This window comes from Cygnus olor, chromosome 2, assembly GCF_009769625.2.
Source record: "Cygnus olor isolate bCygOlo1 chromosome 2, bCygOlo1.pri.v2, whole genome shotgun sequence".
In the NCBI taxonomy this organism is placed as follows: domain Eukaryota; kingdom Metazoa; phylum Chordata; class Aves; order Anseriformes; family Anatidae; genus Cygnus; species Cygnus olor.
In genome coordinates this window covers 24404427-24430516 of record NC_049170.1, presented here as the reverse complement: position 1 = coordinate 24430516, position 26090 = coordinate 24404427, and the positions used below count along the sequence as shown (strand labels likewise).

The 26090-nt window shown below is 37.6% G+C and overlaps 1 protein-coding gene across 7 annotated transcripts in view; it reads right to left on the bottom strand.

The window, feature by feature from the left end:
• The window catches only part of CDK14 (cyclin dependent kinase 14), a 327735-nt gene that overhangs the window by 51855 nt on the left and 249790 nt on the right, over positions 1–26090 (bottom strand). For all 7 annotated transcript variants that reach the window (XM_040545755.1, XM_040545756.1, XM_040545757.1 and 4 more), the window contains 2 exons: positions 18511–18650; positions 14257–14403 (listed from right to left, as the gene is read on the bottom strand). In XM_040545755.1, the coding sequence (XP_040401689.1) occupies positions 14288–14403; positions 18511–18650 (256 nt within the window). In that variant the 3' untranslated portion in view covers positions 14257–14287. The remainder of the gene's footprint in view (positions 1–14256; positions 14404–18510; positions 18651–26090) is intronic.

The window sequence follows — 26090 nt, the reverse complement described above, 5'->3', positions numbered from 1 at the left end:
CACAGATTCAGTAACTGTGCCAAAAGGGCCAAACACAGCACTGAAATTCCTTTTTATTACATGGCATTTTTTTCCAGTGCCACAAAATGGGCTATGAACTTCCAAGAACAAGGTAAGTAAAATCTGCGATCTACAAAATTTACATCCTAGGTCTCAGATCTTAGAATAAATAAAGTTAATAAACAAAGGAAGAGATAAGCAGGAGAGAGGGCAAAGCTTCAAACAAGAGTCATAGAACAACTCATTTTAAGTATGTTCATATATTAATCATTGTGGTTTTGTTTTTTAGTAGTATCCACTTACCTGTAGAGCATAACCTTATACTATGTTTGCTTTGAACTTGTAGACTATTTTAGACTAAAAAGACACTGCCATTTTTTGCTTCAAACATTGAAGTACAACCATCTTTTGAGAAACAGATCTTAACATTAAGAATAAACTGGATAATATGTTTCTAAAATCCTCTTTCCCTCCTGTTATTTCTCGACTACAGCAAGCTTGTAGATCAATGTAAGATGATCAACTGTTTCATCATCACAGTCTGGATCTATTTATTTATTTATTTATTAGGAGATGGGGGTTCATGGCGGGCTTGTTTGTTTAAATTTATGTATTATCATGGTCACAATGCATAGTGGATTAACAACAGAAAGTCAGAATATACAGCAAAAAGTATGCTTCTCTTAAAAACATGACCTGAAAATTTTGATGATTCCTCAATGTTAGCAAGAAACTGTGTTGGTCTCATACAAATAAAATAGCTGATAAACACCAGACAAAAAAAGAAGCTTTGCAGATGTTACCTGGTGGACCTCCTGCTTTTTTGCCCTTTTTTGCTTTAGCCGATCTCGAGTAGAATTTCTTCCTAGAGTCTTACAAGCTGAGATGTTTTTCTACCTCTTGTGCTTCTATAAAGACTCATGCATTCAGATTGAGTTCTGTTTACTCTCTGTCTTTCACAGTAACTTAGGGAAAGAATTAGATTTCTAAATCACTCTGTTCCACTGAGATACATTTCAAACATCTTTCCAAATCCCCAAGTATGTTGTGGTTTCTCTATCCTGCATTTAGGATTCTCACAAAGGGAGAGAGGACTACATTATTCTGTCTTGTGAAATAAGCAATGTTGTGGCTTACTGGTAACCTTCCTACTTTCAATATCCACACAAACTGGTACAGTAGCTTCCTGGAAAGCCATGAAGTTGGAGATGATTACGGGAAGTGAGCAGTACAGCCTACACAAGACAGCAACTGTAGTACTTGAAAATTCAGAAATTCTCATCTTTTAGCTTCTTTGAGGAAATATGGCAAGGGTTAATGATCCAAATCAATGTTCCATCTGCTAAGAAAATCAAATTCAAGACTTATGCTTAAAGTTCCTGGTCAAGGATTTTGACAGGGTCAGGTCAAGAAGTCTTCTGTGTGCCTTACTCTATCTAAACATGCCTACTACAGATTGTAATATATATGTAAATAGCCTTTTCAGATATTTAATGTAGGGGTAGGACTTGGTTAAAAAAATAAATAAAAGGTGTAAGGCAAAGTCTTAGAAAAAAGATTTTGAGAGACACATATTGGTTTACTTCAAAACGCAGCTAACAATGCAGACGGAAAAGAAAATTAGCGATTGGTATTAAAGCCATGGAATGCAGACAAAAAAAAAAAAAAAAGGACATGGCTGAATCCTAGGTTCAAGTTAAGGATTGTTTTATACTGCCCTATTTAATTTGAAACATAATACATAAAACAAAATTTGAGATTTTACTGATTGAACCACATTTCATCAACAACTGCTCATATTACATAGAATTGTTTAGATGACCTTGGGCCTCACTGAATTTTTCTACACATCTACCTCCTCAAAAAAAGACACACGCAATTCATACAGTAAGTGTTTTTACACACAAATAATGATGAAAGGATTCACTGACGTGGACTATGGACTGCGTGCTCGAGCTCCTTCCTGGCTGTAAAGTGATTCACAAAGATGGGTAACTTCACAGAATGCACACTAGCAGGTTCCAGTGATGCCTCAGAAATTTGTAGAAGAAAAGAAGAGATACAGAAATGAGATGATGAGTATGTGATTCCCTCACTCACTGCTGCCACCTCATCTTCCCTAGAGAGTCAAGGAACAAAACAGGATTCATTAAGGAGAGAAAACTCAGGATTTGAGTGAATGTCAAAGAACTGCAGGAATGCTTTCCTGGTAAGTTTAAGGGACAGTGAGACACTTCTTCCTTCCTTGCTACTATTCTTCATTTGGATTATGAAGCTCCTAGAAGCTAAGAAATCCCTGAATCAAAATTGAAAAAACAGAAGCCATCTGGTTAAAAAAAGAAAGGAGGAATAATGGTTAAATTCCTTTTTCTACTTTAGGCTACATTTCTTTTACTTGCAAGAAAATGTGGATTTGTGGGGAATATTTGCTGTCTAACTACATTCTTCTAATTCTGAATGATAACTTAGTTGGTTGTGAACATAGGACATGTACAGGTCTGTAACCTGTGGCACACAGTCCCAGGAAAAGAGGTTATCTGTACTTGCCTGACTTCCTAGCCAAAACATTCTTCTGCTCATGTCAAAACAGCTGCTGCCAGATGCAGATAGACACCATAGGTCCCTCAAATATATCTCAGGTTTAAAGTCTAGCAGGTCTACCCAGGTTTGAGTGCTTACTGATCCGTCTTTACTCCACTGAGATAACCTACTTGGAGATTTCCCAGACAACTTGCTCTCCTTTTGTAACAGAAGTCTAATTTTCAAATTCCATACAAGTAACTAAATGCATATCACTTCCCCAAACAAAGCAGCAGTGCAGATACTGAGTAATGGATACCTTCTGAACTCTTCAAACTCATTTCCAGATTTTTACTTAAACATTAGTTGAGCATCTGGAGAGCTACCCAAGGTGTGAAAAATTCTCCCAGGGTATCTGTATATCTGTATATACATATATATATATATATATGGGTATCTGTATATCTGTATATTTTTATTCCAATATTCTCCTCTCTTTATTGCTTTGCAAAGGACTGAGGCTGTACATTCATTAGAGCAGACTATGGCAGCCAATATTCACAGCGCGATTCTGAAAGAACTTTGCACTGAAAAGTTAACTGAAAGGTAAAGAATGCCTGTGTTTACAGTGCTTTATTAACTCTTCATTTTGGCAAACTAGCAGACTGTTAATGGCAAGCTTTTTATATGAAATACAAAACAGAAAACACTCATCTGTAAGTCTCTGTACAAATATTTTGATTAAGAAAGTCTTTTCAAAAAATCTGATTCTGATTCACATTAGGTAGAGAAAGGGAAATTCAACAGCCTGTGGTTACTCAGCAAAACAAACCCTGGCTACTCCATTACTAACTTGAAATCTTTGATGGATGAAATAAAATGAAAGCTGAAAAAAATCATCAAGGATCAGAACATTAAGCAAACACTCCTCAGCATTCAACCAAGAGACTGTATAAGCACAAGACTGAAACTTCTGAGAGACGCAATATATAAAAGAGAAAATTCCTCGATGAGAAGAGATATCGTTCACAAAACAGTTCATCAGGAACAGCTTGCAGCCTTTAAATCTCATTTACTCAGCCCACGATGGTATTGCTGTGTCTAGGTTAGTTTTGATAACAGAGCCAGCTCTACTCCCACCGAAGACCATGGCATTCCCCCATTGTCTTCAGGACAAGCAGAGCTCAAGTCAGAGCCTCTAAACCATACCATGATAAAAGACTCTGGAAGGTACCATGGTCCCATACTATGTTTTTCACATTTCTGAAAAAAATAATGGGAAAGAAAATCTATATAGTTCATTTATACTGATATGAAATATGCTGTTTATATGAAAATACAGACCAGTGAAACAATTGAATGGTTACCAATATGAATAACCACAGGCTAGCTACAGTGCCTGGAATGAAGAGTTTCCCTGCAATGTTACCATTGCAGAATGTCTCAGAGAAAAATAAGCATTTTGTAATGCTGATATTTTATATAAGCATTCTTTTAAGTCCCTAACAGCCAGCAGACCTTGTAGTCTTCATTTCAGATTAAATTTCGTAAACTAAATCTAAATGCTTTATTTATTTTTAAATCCATATTTTCTAAGAGTGTGTAGTCTTTCCTGGAAATGAAATTATACCATGCAACTGGAATTGGCTTCTGATTTTATGCAGTCTGACTAAGCTTTAAAAATGAGCTATGTTATAATTCAGCTTGCAATAGAAACATGTCTTTTTACAACAGCTGCTTACAAGAAAAAAACATCAAGGCACTCAGAAAACAAAACAGTGTCCCGTGTCAATAACGAATGCAGCTCATATCTACCACGTTCTGTTAAATTGCTAAAATTGCCCAGATAAACCATTTGAGAGTATGTCAGGTTTAATTAATACAACATGACCTGATCATTTCCACAGTTAGGAAGAAAGAAGTTCACATGCTTTAAATCCAAAGCTCAACCTGGAGATTATGCTAAGTTGCTTCATTCATAGTCCACACTCCTCCGCACATGTCAGGAGGACAGCATTTGTCCCCTCTAGTGATAAACAAATTATACATGAAATCAATTCCACTTCACAATAATTTTCCCTATTGGGTATTATCTTTCCTCCTCTGCTCCCTCCAGTTAAGCTTGCATCCTGTAACTTGCTAATGAGCTGGGGGCTTTCTGTTCCAGGTGGCACCCCCTGCCTCGAAGTCATGACATTTCCCATTTCGAATGCTGCTAGCATTTTTCAACAGCTCCTGCTAACTAGCCTTTTTGACCCACACTAAGAGGAACTCATCTGATCGAATCCTCTAACCTGCCAATCATTCCAGCAAATGATCTTCACAGTCACTCCCAAGGCAGGAGGTGGGGGGCGGGGGGTGGAAAGAGAGAAAGAGAGAGCAGGAGATGGAGAGAGAGGGAGAAAGCTAGCGTGAGAGTGATGGAGCAGGCGAGCAGGCAGCCTCTGCAGCTACCTAATGAGAGTGCTTTAGGTCTCTGAGGCAGCTGAAACATTGAAAAACTGGTGGGAAAATTGGGGCAGAACTGAATGCCTGGTGCTGTAATTACTGATTTCTTTCCATCCTGAGATCAATTTGAGAGCAATACCTCCGAGATGTGCCATTTTCTGAAGAGCACAAATTAATTTTACCATATAAATAGAAAACAGATATATCTTTCCCTGCCACCATCAGCATGTAAACCTCATAATTCTGCTCTGCCAAATGGCATTCTTTACAGAATTAATTAGGAGCTGTAAGCTTGTTAAATGAGTGTCTTCACCTAAGGATGATTATGAATATTTTTTGTTGTTGAAGTAAGCCATAAATAGCATTTTTAACCTAATTTAAATGCTGACAACATTTACACCTCTGTGTTTACAAGCGTCTGCACACAGATACATAAAATGACAAATACAATATCTACATAGTCTGGATGTGACTTTGTGGGCTGAAACCAAGCGGAGTCATGAGAATGACTAAGTTGTTTCAATTTTGTTCTTTTTATGATGTGACAAGTTACTGACTGCTGAATCTTTCAAGCGCACAAGAACAGATTTAATTGTGGAGTTTTCCTGCCTTCAGATAACTAGCTTTATTCTTAATCAAACTTAGCAGATAGACTGTTAACTAACTAGACTTTAATAGACATGCACACATATAGTGAAGATGAGAGGTACTAAAAGCAATTGCAGAATAAAAATTTCATGAAGAAAATTAATAAAATGGCTTACACTATGACATTACATGCTGTGACTGTATTGTTAAAATAGACATGCCAGAAAGTATAATGCACAATTAGTCCTTACATTAACTTCAAAAGAGTTATAGAAATGGATGTACAGAATTAATTGCAAGGTACTAATAGCAGAGTATGATCACCCATAATTCCCAATTCAAAATACATTTACACTGAAAAATAACATTAATAATTTATAAGTGGGACATCAAATTACAGAAATAGCCAACTTTGTCTCAGCTTCAGTTTCTTAAAATATCAGAACGAACGGTTTCAGTTATTCCTCTATATCATCTATTTATACATCAGAGAATTTAGTATTTTTTCTGATTTTTTTTTTTGTTTTCCCCCCTCTGACTTTTCATACTACTTTAACAATGGAGCATGTGGGACATCCCCCTTCCACATGTACACACAAATTGTTGGGGCAGAATACATCCATATATTTTTATTAGCTGAGTTTTAAATTATCGCTGCGTTTGTAAGCAAGCTTCTCCCCACAGCTAGGAGTATTCAATGCATAAATACTTTCAGGGGGGCTGCCTTCAGAAAGAATTTTGCACTGGTTGGTTTGGTTCCTTTGTTTCACAAAGAATCAGGCAACATAAACTATATACTCAAAATACCAACATAAAGCTCTCTCCTCACAGAAAAAAAAATGGTATATGGCATTACTAATTTATTTTTTTTTTTTGACTTTGCTGAAAGTAAAATGTTTCGTTAATTTTGAATGCTGCAAATGATGCCTCAGAGGCAATGCCTCTCATTAGCTTTGCTGTCTCTCTAGGTTACAGGCCGTGTGTCAGCACTGGAAGACTCTGCTTTGTCTGGAAACCTCAGTTTCTCCCCTTCAGTGGTTCCACTTTTCCTCTTAGACAAAGCCTAACTGAGGAGTCACGTGATGAAATAATCCTAGAGGAGAGATGACTGTCCATGGGAGAATAGGGATAGTTCAGAACAGCTTTTGCCTCCCTTCCAGTCATTGTCATTTATACATTGTCCCCTCTGCATTCAAATGTCATCCCAGGCTATCAGCCCACTTCAACTCAAACCACCTTTTATGCCTAGACACTTCTTAAAGCATCAATGGACCACAAAGCCTGTCTAGTGGGAATCGCTTGCTATCCTAATATTAATAATACAATACAGTGCACTTCTGGCATAGAGGATTCCACCTCGTCCTAAACAATCTGGAAAGACAGAAAAACAGCACTGCAACTGAGCACATGCATTCACGGAAATATCACTAATATCTCTCCTACAGCATAAGCCACTGTTAAATCAAAACCCTCTACACTAAAAATGATTTAGAAGTGAATCTTCACAGTGCTGAAGGCAAGTTATCACGCATTAGAAATGAACTAAAAATAGGCTCCAGACTATGCGACGGTACAAGAAAACATGATATTGTCCCTTGACAAAAGTTCATCTGTAACAGTAGTAATGCTTCCTTTTTCTTCTGCCAACTCCGTAGCTGATTTGGCCACAGAATGCTGCAACTTAAAAAAATCATGACAGTAAGTATGTAGTCAGTAATTTCATGCAGAATGACATAGGGTATATAATTGCAAGGAAGATATCAATCTCTCCTAGCTATGGAGGTTTGAAATACTTGTCCTACCAAGTGTAATTGGTAATAACAAATGTGAAGTCGCTTTCTCTCTGTCGTGCTTACTTTCTTTTCTTTGTCTTCAGCCCTAAAGAAACTCCCAGACTAACTCTCCACCCAGAATCCTTTCCGTGTTTTTGGAAATCCCATTAATGCTTCCTTATTTCCATGCAGCAGCCTTTCCCTTTCCTCAAATCCCTTTTACACTCTTCCCATGTAGCTCAGGACGCATGAACAATGCTCTTTCATTCAATAGGTGTATGCCAGATGGAGGCCACATCCTATCCAGACAAATGTTTTCCCAAAACCTTTCCAGAGTTCTCTGACCCTTCCATCATCACAACCGTAACTTCAGCACTCCTGTTGTGAAGTGTTGCTTCTGATACAGGAATTTCAGGCACAGGTGCAGATGTTGTCCTGACCTGTGGATTGGAAAGGCTCTGAGCACCAGTGTTCAGACAGCCTAGAGAGACCTCAAGAAGGCCTTCACTGGTTCACCTTCCCCAAAGCTGTGCATTAGGTTACCTGCTCTCACTAAAGACTTTTTATCGTGAAAGCCGAGAGTGATAAGTGACAGTGTATTTATGGCTATTGCCATAGCTGACAGGAGCTGTTACAGTACCATTAAACTTATTTCCAGGTCCCCCTGACTCCTGGGTCAGGTGCTGGGTCACCCTTTCCTGTGGCACACTGTGGGCACCTGGCAGACTTCTGTGTGGACACCTGCTCCACCTTCCATCCCCACGTGTGGCTTAGGGGAGATGGGGATTTTGTGTGACGAGGGCCTTGGTATGCCCTCAGTCCATTTCACCATCTGCACATATTCTACTGATGATAGTGGGATTTTCTTTATGGCTGAAGAGGGCAAAATTCAGTCTATAACTCTTATTTTAAACTAATAGGAATAAGATGATAAATTCTCAGATATCAAGAGGAGAATGTAGTCCAATGCCTGGAGTTTTTCCCTTGTGTGTTAAATTTAGGGCATATTCTATCAGTGTGGTGATCTTATTCTTTGATATTAAGTAAAGCACAGCTGGAACAGTCTCATAAAACCATTATGTTGTTAACATATGAAAATAATGGCACTAAAAGTATCAGAGAGCCAATAAATATCTTGGATCCTGCAGTTATCTTTCACAGCTTAGCACTAATTTAACATTTTACAAAATTGATGTTACAATTTCAACTCTGTTTAGTACTGTTATTACTGGACTCAAACCGAAATTGCTTTCAGCTGCCCACCACAACTGCATCTTATTAGCCTTTTCATGAAAGCCAGATTATGCAAATCCAGTATTAGTTAAATAATTAAACTGACCCTCAACATTCATGTATAGACATTGTCTGGTACTAAAAGATGCAAGAGAAATTTAAACCTCCCATCTTCAGTACTTAGCACTCCATCTTTTTCAAGCAGCACAAACACTGCAGCAGCACAATGACTGCACACATCTACTTGCATTTATCTATTAAGATAAAAAGTGCATTTCAAAATGAAGCTCAACTGCTGTGCTCTTAGGCTCTGCTTTTCTCTCCTAAGCCAGGTTTACACTGAATTTCAAAATCTAGGACCTAAAAAACACTACTGGCTACTTTCAGCTTTTGATTAAATCTACAATGACAAAATGTGGCTCACATACAGTAGATGAGTCCAGGATTTCCCTTTTATGCAGACCTTCCTTCACTATAATTACTATGGTTTCATCCCCTGAAGCTGGACAGATGAAGACTTAGAAGCACAGTACACTGTTTTCTACAGTGATTCAGCAACGCTGGGATACCCAGGACAGACTAAAAGCAGGCAAGTGGTGAATTAGAATGACTTTTCAGCACTGCCTGCTGACACGTACACTGCTGGGCGATAGCTTCCCTGCAGCTTGGCTAGGGCAAAGCAGGCAAAATTTGGTTTCCCCACAGCAGCGCTAAAGAGGCACTCTTACACAATTTGTAAATGCAACACTGAAGATTTAAAATCCCCCCCCAAAATAAAAAATGAAACTATTTGGATAGGGCTACAGCAGTCACCTCTGCAGCTAGCAAGCAGAAAAGGGTAATTTTACATAGTGGTTCTGGGCTTCTGAGTGCCCCTGGTCAGAAGCAAGGAAATCAGACAGGCTCTTCAGTAGGTAGCCCTTTTTGCCATTATACTGGTAACTGTCACCTATTCAGATTTATTTTGTTTTACACAGCTGAGCTGACCTGAATGACGACATCGTCCCTTTGATTGGCTGGGCTTGTGTCAGTTGCCAGCTCAAATGGACACAGAAGAAAGAATTCGGCATCGTGCCATTGAAATTCAGGACCGCTCGGACGCATGTGCGTGTGGTGAAGCAATACACTTTTTGTTTTGCTCCAGTGAATTGTCAAAGAGATTTCGAAAGCCAGGGGATCTCATTATGGTAATACAGGTTAAATACTTTAAAAGCATATGGTGTTACCGTCCTGAATGAAGCTGTCCCTGCCGACTGCGGGAAGCACACAATAGGCCAGAAGCACATCTCATGTCTCTGCCCAACCAATGGGAGCCAGGGATTATAGATCACCATGAGAAAACACGGCGTGCTATCTGGTATCAGGTACTGCTTTGTCTTTCCAATTACAATTTGACTCATCCTTCTCTGGAGAGGAGCTAGCTCTAACCACGTATTCCACGTGGACCAGAGGAAAAAGTAGCTCTAGAGTTTGTCATGGTCCATCCTTGTCTTGATAAAACACAACATGTAGAGATGAGTGAAGATAATACACAATCTATCTCAACAGTACATGTAGAGATGGGGAACACTTCCACAGAGATGCTTCCTGCCCATTGGGAAACAAAATACAAAAAACAACCAAAAAAAGAAACCACCACCAAAAAACAAACAACCAAACAACAACAACAACCAACCAAACAAACAAACAAAACCAACCAACAACAAAACAGTGAAAACCATCAGGTACAAATTAAAAATAATATTTTTTTTGCCTTATCACAAAGCTTTAAAGATACTTGGATACAGTCACAAGATTTCTTCCCTTTCTCCCTGAAACACCCCATCTAATTCACTGCTGACTGATTCCTCTCTGTAAAATGGAGCTCATTACTACGTATTTACTAATTTTCTCCAATTGGGTGCAGTCTGAAAATTGACCTTGGTACCTTCAAATGTCATCTCTTTCCCCATGGGCACTGAAGTAATGTGTTGTCTCTCTCCTGGAGTCCATGACAATGACACAATTTAGTCCACAAAGACCCTATTAGGAGTAGAGGTCTGACAGGCATTATCTAAGTTTTCAGAAACATGTCTCAGGTTACTGCTATTTCAGGGAATTTTTTTGGATTTGTAAGCAGCTATGCTGCAGTCAGGCAACTGAAGCACTACAATATTTTACAGAGCAAAATTCTCAGGGATGCACCAGTTTCTTCAGCTGCTCCTTGAAGCTATTTCTGAGGGCAGTAGAAGAGCTCTAACAAACGACGACACAGCCATTTACAAAGTTACTGCCTTTAGCTCCTCTCCTTCACCAATCTGCCAGAAATTGCTGCTTCCAAAGTTGGCAGATGCTGACGTTCACCCGTGCCTCAGCCACTCCTGGGCAAAGCCCAGTCTCTCTGCTTTCTAAAATCTAGAGAAAGGTGGATTTAATTCAGTGGGTACACTGTTGGGGCAGTAGCTTCTGGCAAGCATGTGGAGAGCACAGCAGGAGGTGATAATTTCTTAAATTATCACAGCAAGATTTGGCACTGTTTGTTTGTTGGAGCTCTCTATTTTATTCCCTATTCTATCCTGAAAAAAGGAAATGAGGAAGAAAGGACCAGACACAACAGACAAAAGACATAAAACTAGAATTTTCTTCTGCACCACTGTGGTTCTGAAATCAGTTGAAGTTGGTTCCTTTATTATTATTATTATTATTATTATTATTATGCATCTATCTTCTAAGAAATTCCAATATAATGCATAAATGTGTAAAAAAATATTTTATATATATATATATATATATATATATATAAAAGACAGAACTATTCCCCTCCCATTTCTCCCTCACCTGAGAGGATTTAGAGATCAAGTGCCTAAAGATATTTCTCTTTTGCAGCTTCCTGATGAATACTGGAATACTTCAAAACATTTGCAATGGAAATACATAGCTGCTATTTTAGGTGAGAACTATACAAATGAACCGGACTGTTCATACTCCAAAATTCAGGTTCTCTGCAAACACAAGGATCCTATCCCTTTGACAAGGCCATCATAAATGCTCTATTTTCATGTACACCAGTAATTCTACACCTGGATACTGAGGCACTCAGATATGTTTTGAAAAAAGGCTCCTTTTTACACCATGTAGTAAGGAACAGTTGCTTCAAAAGTGCAGTTTGTTGGATCTATTTTAGATGCCATCTCTGGGACAAGAAGACCCAAGCTCCAGAAGTACTTTTTTCCCTTTAACTGTAAAGGATAGTCTAGCGATTAGCTTAGATGCAAACATCTACCTATGGTTCGATAGATTCCACCCCTTTCCAACCTCCTTACCAACACTATATATGCAAAGTCTGTTCAAGAAGATGGGTAAGAACATGTATTGCCTTGTCCAAGAGATGGACTATGAGTATTTTGTTGCCTCTGCTTTTTTCATATTCTGATCTATTTCTTTGCAGTATTGGCGCTTTTCCTTTATCCCCACTGGGTGTGATGTTATCCACCATTCTCACTGCCACTTCAACAGCTTGTTGTTTACCTCCTAATCACCTCACTTACCTGTTACCTTCATGGGCCTGAAGAGCTACTGTCATGTTTTGTTTTTTTTCTTTTTGTGCATCTTGTTGCTTCACTGAGCTTTGTGAATGGAGACCTTAACTGAATATCTCATGATAAATACCCCTACTTTAATGCTACTATCCTGCTTACTGCAACTTTGCTCTTCTGCTACAATAACTGACTCAGCTCCTAACTCATTTTACTGCTCATTTTACTGTTTGAACATCCTACTTGCCAGTCACTACTCTACTGCTTAAAATCACAGCCACCTGCTATTCAGATTAAGCCTTCAGCAGACCTCCCTTTCACATTATCAAAACTTCAGTCTTTTTTTCCAGCTCCTTTCACTCTTCACACTGACTGTTCTTTCTGCTTGCTTGCTGGTCTCATTCCTTTAAAGGTTTCCATCCATCCTAATGATTCCTCACCAAGGTCCAGGTTCCATGTCCACATTTCTTCTGCCTCCCCCGATATTCTAATTTCATCTGATCAAGCCCCAATTCTCTAAATAGTATAAGTAACAGGACTTTTATTTTGTACAGATACTCTTCCAGTATTACCTGTTTTCACCCATCTTAAGGAACAAATCAAATACTACAATCAGGAACTGGTCTTTATTGTATTGTACACACCTAACACAACACAGTCCCAAGCAATGACGGAAAACTGAAATCAAAAACGTACACAAACCACAACTTAACATTTGTTAAGCATCTCCAGATCTTATATAATAGAAGATGCTTTTCTGTATTAAAGCTGTGGTTGAATAGCCACAACAGTACAGCAATGAACATCAAAGGTACACATGGCTCTCTCTTTCTGCTTACAGATAAAATTTTTAAGAGTCGTCTGTATCTGCTTAAGCAGATTCAGTAAGAATGATCAATCTGTTTTCTTTTGTGTTATCTTACATGCTGGTTTTCAAATAAAAACTTTCTATTACGTATTTGTATAAATGAAAAATTTCATTTGTTTGGAGGCAAGAGAAAGGAGATTCTGTACATTAGGAATGAGATTCTGTACTTAAGCTTCCACACAAAAGGTCTTTAGCACAGATGGGCACATTCTAAATTTATTTTAGATGGATGATATGTCACGTTAGAACAGACAAGGTTGAAGAGATGTCTGCAGGGACACAGCCCCAGGAAAAAGTAGGGATTAGCTTGTCAATAAAGATGTAAACAGACTGCTCTGAGGCAGCCTCATTTCTGACATTAGAAAATCTTAAATGGTTTGCTGGCAAAGAGCATGTGCAAAAATTGGGGCAGTCTGTCAAGACTGAAATCTATTCACTTCAGTTTTCAGCAGTTGTCTGCCAGGCAAATGAACTCTGTTACATTACAGGGTTAAAAAGCATTGCATGTAAACATACAGCAGTAAAAAAGTGAATATAATTCATTAGGGAAAGTTACATCTGATACCATACCAAGCAGACATAGCTGAAGATAGACTTCATGCAACTATAAACCACATAAATACCAGAGTATACCTTTCAATAGGTACAAGAGCAGCAGAAGAGAGTTATTACTGTGATATAACAATCATTCCCTGCTTTAAGTCAGTAAGCAGCCCCACTACTCACCTGCCCTTCTGTTGCTCTGTTCTACTACCTGAAGTTAAATTACATGCTATTTCACTGCTGAAGAACTATGCTGAAGATGGGGTATCAAACCCCCAAGGGGTATCAAAGCCATCCAAGAACAAGAAGAGTTCTAGCAGATCCAGTGATATTGATCAAATTTATTAACATGTCAACACTTCTGTCTCCATCAGGAACATCCTTCTGCTATCAAGACTACCAGATCTACTAAATAATTTTTTTTTTTTTTGCCCTTGCCCCAGATTTTAACTAGAGAACTGGCAAGAGGTATTTTATCTTTCCTTATCGTACCAGGGGAAAAAAAAAATCAGTCCAAATTAAAGGCAACACAATGTTTAATCTGCTGGCACTGACTTCAGCAATGTTTTCAACCTGTCAGTCACACTGATCCTGCCCACAAGGCCAAGAATTTACACTCATCATATTGACAAATCTATACTGCAAAAACAGATTATCTGCCTGATCATGTGTAATTTAAGAAATGTGCGGTTCAATTTTATATTGTGTCTTCAGAAAACTAAAGTAAACAGTATTTTTAAAGATATACCTTCCAATAATCATGTCTTACCTGCATTATCTGTTGTGAACATAGGTATTCTTCAATGTTTGCTGTTTGATACACTTTTGCTGTAGCTATTGTTTTTTCCAAAGACTCTCATACTTTCTCCAGTCTCTGGTTGTAATCTTACATTCGGTACAGTAAAAATAGAAGACACTGCAAAAAAGAACATCAGATCAGAAACTCTGATTTTTTTTCCCCCAAAAGTAGTAATTTAAAAGTAATTGGCTAATATCTGTGGCAAACACAACACTAAATACATCAATACAGCTTTTATATATACCTTCAGTTATGCAAATAAGCACTATAAAAATTCTGAATGCAAAGGAATGGTATCTATGATGGAAGCTGTATGATGCAAATATTCTCTGTTGCTTAAGCCTTGTTTTAAAAAAACAAAAACAAAACCAACCAACAAAGCAAAATGAAATAATAAACATAACAAAATAACAACAACAAAAAAAACAACCCACAACTGGTTCCAGGGGGAGTGTTTGCTAGTCCTTGCACTGCTGTGCAATTCATATTTTCCATTTTAAAATTTCCTCTCTGACAGCATTTAGAATTAAGTATGAACATGAAAATATACAGCAGGGTTTCGCAATAATTCGGCATCACATATTCTGTCTTCCAAATCTTAATGTCAGTAGAAATGAGTTATTAGACTTAATTTTATTAAGTGTTAAAGACAACTAGGTTTGATTAAAATATTCCAAAAATTCAAAAGGCTTTCACAAAAAGCAAACCCTTCCTGCATGAGCTATAAGAACCTTGAAGATTTTCCACGTAACACCAGGCAACTAATTTGTAGTAGACATGACGTTAATCATAGGGATCAAACTACAAATGGCTAAGGACACACACTGATGATACGAAAACTCATTTTTACTTTGGATGCCTCAAACTGATGGGGAAAAATGGCTGGTTTTCAATATATTCTGAGAGCAAATGTCCACACAAAAGTATCTTCAGATCGCTGCCAGTGAATGACTGCATGAGAAAATGTTAACAATCTGCCTGTTTAAAGAATTAATCAGGGCCATAATACCTGGTTATTTTTTTTTTTTGTTTTTCTGCTTGTTTGTGTTTTCATGAATGTGGTATTCCACTGTCCTTGATAACATAGATTATGAATATTCTACCCAAATAAATCAATATGAGCTTTCAGGTATGAAAGCAGAAAAGGGGAAAGAGTAAAATTACTATTTTCAATAGAAAATAACAAGTACACATATTTAGTAACAGGCCTTAATCTATAGATTACTGCTCAGGTCTGAGATGAATGAGGATGGTGTTACTTCATAAACTGTATTGTATTCACAGACAAGATTTTTTTTAGCAGAATTGCAAAAGTCTTGATTTTTTAATGCAACATTTTTAAAAACTGACAGTGGCTAGATGTTAGAGCTTACCTGGAAATTGAATTTCCAAGCCAATTGAAATTATGCCTTGGCTTGAAACCAAAAGAAACCAAAAAACAACCTTTTTGTGAATAAACTTTCAAATCTTTCAAATAAATTTTGGACACATATTTAAAAATAAAACACAAGACCAAAATGTTATCCTGTAAAATATTACATAGAATATAAATACATAGTACTAAAGTCAAAACAGAAAGAGACAGGGCTGTCATTGTTAAAGTTTTTTTTTGTGTGTTTTTTTTTTTTTTTTTTTTTTTTTTTTTACATTTCTGATTCAGGCAGAATCACTGTACTTCTGTACAAAGAAACAAAATTTTCTGATTGAAAATCATACAATCGATTTTTTTTTTTCTCTCTCTTTCTTCTGCTTCATATGTGAGTCTTTCATTGTTTTTGGTACTAAATCCCCAAATTTGCAGTTCAGCACTAGGATGAAATTGGACAAAACAGATTTCACGATGAATACTATCATGCACATTTCCACTGTGCATGAAGTCTCAGTGTATTTACATCTGCATTTAATGAATTATCAATAGCAAGTCCTTCCCAATGTAAAATATTAACCCAGAGAACTAGAATTGCAAAAAGTGGTAATTTCACTACACAGTAAACATTTTCCCAACTCTCCAAAGTATATGACTTCTTTGTTTTGGAAATATGTTTACAAGTATATCCAAGTCATACTAAATAGAAATGATTGTAGTATTTGATACTGGGATTGTCCTTTCTTGCATCTGGATTTATGCTTCATAATGATTATCTACTAGCCACAGAAATAGTCTTTCTTTAACTCAAAATTTTACTGGAGGCATTTAGAAGAACCTTGCTTTAAAATATAATGATTTTTCATCTTTATTCTCCCCCCTTCAAAAGGTTTCACTGCTCCTGATGTTTAACGTTATGCAAAGACGTGTTTCTGCCAATGAATATCGCCTTATGGTTATGCTTCTGCAAATAACCTGCTGTGAGCTGATAAAAGGATTAATGCAGCCAAAATTCTTAATCTGTGAAATTACAAATTAAATTCTCATATTAAAAATACCACCCTGAGGTATTTTTTGTGGTTTTAATTCCCCTCTGGTGTTCTGCATACATTGTGCTTGTTAATGACTAGGACAAGACTGTCTCTGTTGGCAGCCTGCTGCAGAGTGATAATGTGTAGGCATTTACTTCACTGATAGAACTGGATTTAACCACTGACTGATAAACTAAGTGGCAAGTGGGTAATAAGTCCATATTAACAGAAAAGTACTACTGCAGAATTCAGAATTCAAAATCCTGGCTAGACTGAATCACACAGTCAGAAGGATTGAGATGTCACCAGTGAAGAGTGATTTTTGTTTTCCATTTAGCGGAAAAAGGATAAATGAACTGGCATTCTTGACGTTTCATTAGTCCTGAAGAAATGAATCTCTTTGCATCAATTTCAGCAAAGATGGACTTTCAACAGCACCCTTAATTTACACTGCACCTTTTGAATTTTCAGCTTGTGAAGTGCTGCAGTCAGAAAACTGAGTGGTGTGGGCAGAGGGTTTCGTGGCAGAGAAGGAAACTGGGAATCTTTTTGCAGAGCAAGGACAATGTCTGTGATGTAGCCTATGCGGTACAAAAATTGGTGTTGCCAGTTCAGTTTTAATGTTCACATTCTACAAATGGGACAGAGCAGAGTCTTTAGAGCAGAGTCAGGTACAGTAGGGTACTTGGAGTGCCAGTTCATAGAACTAGCTCAAAATGTAACTGTTGCAGATGTTGAGGATGGAAAAGCTAAACTTTTGGGAAATGAAAGTTTTCTTAATGAGACTGAAGTAAACAAAATTTATTGTGGATTAATATTCAGAATGTGAACTCATTTTTTACACGCAAAGCTTTAAATTAGCCGTAATTAAACACACATTCTGTTGTTGCATATCTGAAAATTTTGCCTTGGCGTACTGGATTTAGATATTTTGCTAATGACTGCATGTTTGAAAGCAGAAAATAGCAACCACTGTTCTAATGAAAGCATGCTTCTCTTCCTCATATTGCGCTAAATCAAAATAGTGATTGGTATTCCCCTGTGAAACCTATTTTTAATGCCAGAATCTTCATCAAAAATATCATGCATGGTAATATTTTTCCACAAAATAAATAGTATTGACTTTTAACACTCTGGAAAAGGTATGGACATGTATGAAATAAATGATTTACAAATATTAAAGAGATAACTGACAAAATACTTATCAATAGGATAATATTTGCCAAGTCAACTGGAAAGAACTTTGTTCAATAAATAAATTAAAAGATCTATATAAATACCGAAAGCATTCTCATTTAGTAATATCATCTCCCATTCTCTTCTTACACTGTTTAATTCAGAAAATTAAGCAATTTTCTGCTTTGTGTTTCTCAGACTTCTGAATGCCAATCCCTTTCTTAAAGGTTACTGTTATAACAGATAGAGATTCTGTGAATCAAACATAGCTGGATTTTTATCCTGTATGCTGCAGCTAGTTAAGAAGTATGTTATAAAGTGAAAAGCACTAAATATGTAAATTGTATTTTTCCTTTTGCTTTATGACAATTCAGATAATTCTCTTGGCTGCACACATAATCAAATACAAAGATAGCTAGCTGCAGACTGCAGAGCAGAGATAGCAAAAAAAAAAAATAAATCCATTTTTTCCTGTGTTAAGCTAACTATGTAATTTCGGATACACAATTGCACTCACGTATTTTGTGTGTGGATGTACAGGTCCATGAAGGAGTTTGCATGTGAGTGTTAGCATACATACAAGTATACACACATGCATCTGTATGAACTAGTGTCTTTTTTTAAAATTGATTCAGAGGTGGTTATACTCACTGTCAGTTAACTCCCATAGCCGTGGGGGCAGATCACTGAAATACTCATGGCTCAGGGCTGCCTGTGCTGACAATCTGTTCTTTGGGAAACACTGGAGTAGTTTGGAGGCTAGATCTTCTGCATGATTCACATAGCTCAGCCTGAAACACAAACAAGAAGTTTTTTTCTGAAAAACAATCTCAGTACCCTGTTTACTAATACCATCTGCAGTCAGCACAGTTGAAATGAGTCTTGCTAGCCAGTATAAAGACAAAGTCTGTTTGGGAGTGCTACTGGGAAACACATTCCTCAGGTTAGAAAGTCAATGGATTATTCCTGGATTGACAACACAAAATTCATGCACACTTTACATATATAGAGCACCTAATACACCATATCATAAATGCCCTACCTAGTACGCTAAAGGACTGTGAGCAACAGCATCTAGAAAGCAACTTCTGATTCCCTCATTTACATTTTCTTTGAGCATACTGACAGGCTGAGAATTTACAGCACTGGAGACAAACGTTTGTTACTATCTAAAACCTTGAAATCCAAGTTTAAAATAACAGTAGTATTTACACAATCTTGTGAAGTATCAGATTTTAAAAGTCAATGATAATTAATGCATAACATATGCATCAAGTTTCATAAAGGCATTTGTCTTTAGTGAAGTATTTTTGATTTATTTTTGACTTTTCATATATTCACATGGCAGGAGGCTGACTCTTCATTAGGTGTAAATACAACACAAACATTAAATTGTAAGTGAATTATCTTTTCTAAGCTACCTAGGGAATTCTGAGAAAACTTACCTCCCTATGTTTGGGGGTATTATATGAAAATATAAAAAATAATAGATTTGGAGGGAACAAACTAAAATGGTGATCGTTAGGATGTGGTTTTGTTCTGCTATTCTACAGCTACCTCCTAAGTTTCCAAAGCCACCAAACTTCTTGTAATACACAGTCCAAAAACAGGTGCTGAATCTTGTAGACATCATGTTACTACTATTAGTAGGTAACTGTAGAAATTCAGTCATGCCTTTGCTCAGTAAAGATCTCTTGTCAGGTAAAAATGCTAAAATATATTAAAGGTCTTCTATTTTCCAATGTACTAGCTTATCAATACAGATATAGTAGACTGCAGTCCAAAATACTTCAGTATTTGAAAAAGATGGTGTTGGCATCCTCTAAAATCAGCAAACCTACAGGATGTTTCATGCAAATTCTCATTCTTGTTCAGCTGAAGCTGGCTTTCTAGAGTACCGTTCAAGGAACATGGATTACAAAGCACTACGCTTATATTTTCATGAACTTGAATTGCATAAGGTATAAGGATACACAGGTGAAAACCCTGCAACAAGGAATAGACAACACTGAAAATGATAAATTGAAAAATAAATAAATTGTTATTCTACTGAGAGCTTTAAGTCTCAAATGTCATAGACACAGCCTTTCTTGTCCACACACAGTGTGAAAAAAAAAACAAAAAACACAAGTCAAAAGCATGTCCTCATACTTCCCTTGAGATTTTTGCACATAACATACTAGTGCAAATCTACTAGCACATATACTAGTACATATAAGTGATTAGTAGACTAAATCATGTGCTAGCATATGTATGACATGCTAGTGTTTATAATGATTCAAAGAAATATGCAATTGTCTCTCTTCTTCATTTCTAGCAACTATATGCTGTACAGGAATTTTTGACTACTGCACCTATCTGATCGGGTCTTGAGAACAGACAGGATATTTATCCAAAAATTACCCAGGGACCAATTGCCCAGAAATGTTGACCACTTTAAGCCATTAATTCTCATCAGCCAGAGAAGCTGTGGATGCCCTACACCTGGAGGTGTTCAAGGCCAGGTTGGACGGGGCTTTGAGCAACCTGGTCTGGCGGGAGGTGTCCCTCCATGGCGGGGGGGGTAGAAGTGGGTGATCTTTAAGGTCCCTTCCAACCCAAACCACTCTATGATTCTGTGATATGATAATCTTACAGAAGTCTCAGGATTTGGAAATGGTATTCTCTAGTGTTTCTGATGGGCATATATATATATATATATTACTTTTTCAATTTTCAGTTCATGAGAAAATGAAGGCATCTTGAATGAGACAGTTATTGCCTGTAAATTAAAATCTAGAAAAAAATTAATTCCAGACTCCTTAAACTACCAGATTGTAGAAATCCTTTCACTCAACTTTTTGCAAATCACAGGAAAGTCCATTATAGAACACAGAACATACCAAGAGAAAAGGCTAGTTTCAACAAAGAAAAGGAAAAAGAGGGCTGAATACCCACAGAAAATTGGCATTAATTCTTCTACACATCCAAAATTCCCATGGACCAGTGATTATATTGAGTCAGTGAGGCCTGTCTTGTGTCCTAATCCCACCTGCACCAATTACTTGTCAAGAGGTCCTGGCAAATCATTTCACCAAGTTTTTTTTTCCCCATACAGGTAGTTGCATCCTTTTTAGGAGCCAGAGTATAATTGCTCTGTATTGAATTAAGTATTAATTCAAGTATTAAAGAATTGTGGCAGCATTAAAAAAAATGTGGTCACTTATGTAAATCATCAAATATTACCTTCCAGTGTAAGAAAAAGAATTGTACCATCCTTAACTAATCCGTAGGTATAGAAAAGAACATTCAAAAATTAATGAATTCTGAATTGCAGGTGAAATTATGGATGATGAAATGCTAGTTCCTTACTGCTCTTGAATAAAGTAATACCATTATTTTGACTGTATGAATGGTCATCAAAGTATCTGCCACATTGCTGTCATTTGTTTAAAAAGAAAATAAGATTTACTAATAAATGTAAAGTCTTTTGAGTAGGAACGGGTTAGGAAGCCAAAGTCACCTTTTCAGTTCAGAAACCAAAAAGATATCAGTTAACCAAAGTCAATCAAGAAGCCACAGATAAGTATCAAGTAATCACCAGATTATACATAAATGCAATATAAAAACAACAAAAGTATATAGGGCTGCAACATAATCACATCCACTAATATTGCGAATTGTGAATAAATCAGTCAAAATTAGAACCAGATTTAAGAATTAATAAATAGAAAAAAAATCATCACACAGTCTGCAAAAATAGTTCTTTCTGCTCTAATTATTACATTTCCTTGCCCTGATAATAGTCCAAGTAGGGCTGTGGGGGGTTAGTTGTTTATACAGTGCTTTGAAGATTCCAGTTGCTACATTACTAGCATCAAGTTTCCAAGCATTTATAGATTTTAAAGTCAGAAGGGACCAGAAGGATCAAGTCTCACCTCTTGTGTAACACAGGCCAAAGAAGATCATCCAAGTAACTCATGGATAAAATAATTACTTCTAACTATGCAAAGTTCTACAAAAACATCTTAGCTTTGTTTATGGAGATTTGAACAGCAATGACAAAATTCTCCAAATAACATGTCTTCTGCTAAGGTCATTTCTGGACACTGAAAAAGTCATATGCATGCTGAATCCTAAGGCTGTCAGTCTTAAAACTGATGCCTTAGTGGAATGCGTGACTAATTTTGCTGCTTTGTTTACAGACAAGCTATTCTTTAACTTATGAAAAATGCACTGTATGATCATGTATTTAAATCACCTCTACTATATCAGAATTGTTTGGAGAAACCCATTTAATGCATCACCTTAGTGGTTTGGAATGTCAGAACGCTTGGTTTTGGTGTTTTGTTGTTGTTATTGTTTGTTTGTTTGTTTTTGCCAATAGTCTCTTTAAAGTCTCCTCCTTCAAATATTAACTGTTTGACTGATGTAAGTTGGTAACATGATTCCTCAACAGGGACAAAGGCTGAATGTTCTGATGGGGTTCAGTAGTTAAGTATCTAAGGCAGAAAAAGTTAACAAAAAGAACTAAAGAAAAAAAAGATTTGATTTTTAAATACACCTCCCTCAGTATGTGACAGGATGGAATTTCATACAATATGGCTTTGTGTCTAAAACATAATAGCATGTTTTGTCTCACAGCAGTTGGGCCATATAGTAACTTGGCATGCGTGATATGGCAAGTCTCAATACTCACGCTTCACTTACTGTCACACTAATCACTGAGGAATAGTTACTAGCCATGACAGCATACATGCATGCTTTCAGAAAATGTAGTGTACAGCAGAATACAGAGAAACCTTTGGCAATGTGCATTAGATAACATCTAGATGCAGTTTTGAGAAATATTGGGAATATTTTTACAGACCTACTCTGATGACATTTGCAAAAACACACTAATTTTCGGCTTAATCTCACATGCAATATACTGCCTTAGATGAACAAAAACAAGCATTATATGAACCTGACTCACTTTAAACATATATGAATCTGACTACACTTGAGCAGTTGTAAATCTCATTGGATTACAAGAATTTGATTTAATTTCAGAAAACAGGCTTGGATGTCTTTCTACTGCAAAGGAAGGTCAGTATTTGGTCAAGCAGAACATGGCTAAGATCACTGAAGTTTGGTTTAAGCTCCTGAGAAAAAAAAAAGTTTGGGGCATGTGCGGTGAACTTCTGAACTTGGGGTGATTTGCTTTTAAATGCAACAAAGAATGCAGCTCAACTTCACATTAATAATTAAGACAAATGGGCATTAAAACAAATAGAAATAATATGCTGTCTATGTACTCCTAACAGCATGAGGTAAATACTTCCCAAAGCAAAAATCATTTACTGTGCATATTTTCCATTTCAAGATACAATTCTCACAGCATATCATTAATTCATTTCTTGACTGGAGTTTACAGCATGGCCTGGAGGAGGGAGGCACCTAACTCCCTGTGGAAACCCCAGCTCTGCTTCTTTATTCTAAGTAATCCCTTGTCACCTGAAGTGCTGAAAGACAAAACAACAGTTAACTAGAACAATCGCACCATTTAGCAGAGTTTAAAGTTTACAGGTATTTTACCTACAATGGCACGGCTGCAAGGGTCATATCCCAGTTTTAGGATTTTCACTAAAGCCTGCTTGAGGCTGGCAGTCTTTCCATCTTCTCTCAGGCTCTAAGCCTCTGCTGACACAAAGCTGTGCCAACATCATATGGCACAGAAAACAGTCAATGTTTTCTTTGCAAATACCTTTATCTCGCGTCCAGCTGATGCCCCTCTGTGCCTTGACTGTTTCGCATCTCTGGATACGTGTGCGACCCTGCTCAGAGCAGCTATACAGCAAAAAGGCCAGAGCAAGGCCTACCTCAAGTAACATTTCCTTTTTCTGTAATATCAGCAGCATTTTCTGTTGCTACAGCCCTGCTGAGAACACCTGCTGTCCTCAGAGAAGCGGCATGGCAGCCCTAGCACACAGAAACGCACTCGGGAGCTGCATCCCCAGCACGCCCGGTGTGCCTCCACAGAGGTGCCACACGGGTAATTCAGCCGTCATGAACCCTGCAATAAGCAAGCACCAGTTTGGATGCAACGCTTCTAGCTTTTGGTACAAACGAAGGCACAAAGCCTGTACCTCAGGATGGGAACCTAATGAAGTAAAGAAGGTATCGTTTTTCTCTGTGGTTTACACAGAAGGCACTGAGGACTGAAAGTGATGAACAAAGAGAGGCAAAAGCTTTTGAAGGCTCATTGAAGCCATATTTTATTACTCAGCCTGGTTGATCAATCACAGGATACAAAATTTGCTCTACAGAACAGGGTAGGGATACTTCAAGCCAAACTACACACTAACCTTTCAGCCTACAGGTACAGTCACAGGGCCCATATTCCAGTTTGAGGATCATCCCTGTATCAGCTTGAGGCTGCCATTTTGTGCTGGGTCGTGTGCTTTCTTTAGAAGTGGTGTGTCCCCAGACATCCAATGTCCCTCTTGCTCTCGACAAACTGAGGTGCTGGCAGTGGTTTAGGTTCAGAACCACTGAGCTCTCTGTGTGTGCAGCGTGGCAAGGCAAGCTCTCCAGGCCCTGTAGGCCGCCAGTTCAATTGCACACTTCCAACTCAGTACCTCACAAGAAGCAAGGTAGCCATGAGTGCAGCATCCTGTTCAGGCTTCTTAGATCAGCAAAGCTGGGACAAATCCTGCACTAATGTGGCTACACTGCTACCAGCATCCTTGGTCTGTATCCTTGAGCACCACTGCACTCCAGAGTCTTCAGGCCTTCACAGTTTCCATACAGGCGTATGAAACAATCTTTCTTTGGCAATTCAGAAATTAGTTTAATCCTTTTTAATTATATGCATATTACAGTATCAGCAGTCTTATCTGCTGAAGTATTGAAAAGGTGGTCAAAATGTTTATTATTAAAATAAAAGCCATGACAACCAATGCTGAGTGTTCTCCTCAGGATATTTGCATAGAGCTAGAAGTATCGGTGTTTGATTCTTCAGTATTGCTGTTGACATAGATTAAAAGAGGTGAGAGCCCTCTTTGGGAAGCTGTGGAGGTAAGTTCTTTCAGTGCAGTCCAGCAAGGTAATAACCCTGACACACCTGAGCTAATTCTCACTTGACAGTTACCCAGATGCCATTAGCTGGAAAGCTGCCAAGATGAACAGCATTTCTTGAAAAGAGTGAATGTAATGAATGAAGGCTCTAACATTACAGGCAACTTTTTATTATTGTTCTTTTAGTTTACTTTAATTACTGTACATTTACCTCTAGCTACATCATTCTTGTATACTTGGTAAATTTTAAATGGAATCTACTGACCCTGTACGTAAACCATTAGGAGTTGCAGCTCCTGAACTGCTCAGAATGAAGCACTACAATGTCAAATCTCTCTGTTTTGAGAACTGTTAGTTTTCTCTCAAGCACCAATACATGTAACTACCAAACCCTGTAATGCTCCAGTCCAAAAGAATCAGGACAGGCTACTCCTGAATGTCTCCAAATAGCAAAGTTGATCTGTTTTCCCAAGTCCGAGTCACATAACTACAACATTTACGTGTCCCATAGAAACAAATAGGGAAGAAATAACTCCAATAGCTCCAATGGCAGGAAGCGATAGCGGCCTGCAGTGCCTTCCTCCAGTGGCAGGCTGGGCGTGCAGCTGGGGACTGATGACTGGATCCTGCTGCTTCAGCACCGAGGGTTGGCTTGCTTCTTCCACAGCTAGAGATGATTACTACTTAGTCCCGGTGCCCAAGCAACTTTGCCACCGCTCATGTGGCATTTCTGTAGTAAAACAGGTTTACTTAAACTGTTTGTGAATCATGTGAGGCTGCAGAGATGCAGTTTTGTCACACCTAAACTAGGCAATGATGCGATCCAGACCCTCACAGCAATTCACATTTGATAATGGCTATTAAGTTCAGTCATGACTAGATCATAAAATCATTCAGATCTGTTTCTGTGGATATCACCGAATATAACTCAGGACAAAATTTCCATATGAATCTATTTCTCCCTGACTCTTCCTGCACTATATTTGACTTTTTAGTGTTTGTATCAGATGTATTACTGTATTTCTACAACATGACATTGCTTGTGATATCCTGTTTGAAAGTTTTTTTTCATATAGGAAGCAGAACATGACACACGTACCGAACACAACACCTTTAAAAACTGAATTTGATTAATTTGAACTTTAAATATTAAGCCTAAAGAGAATCAGGCAATATACAACAGACTTAACAGT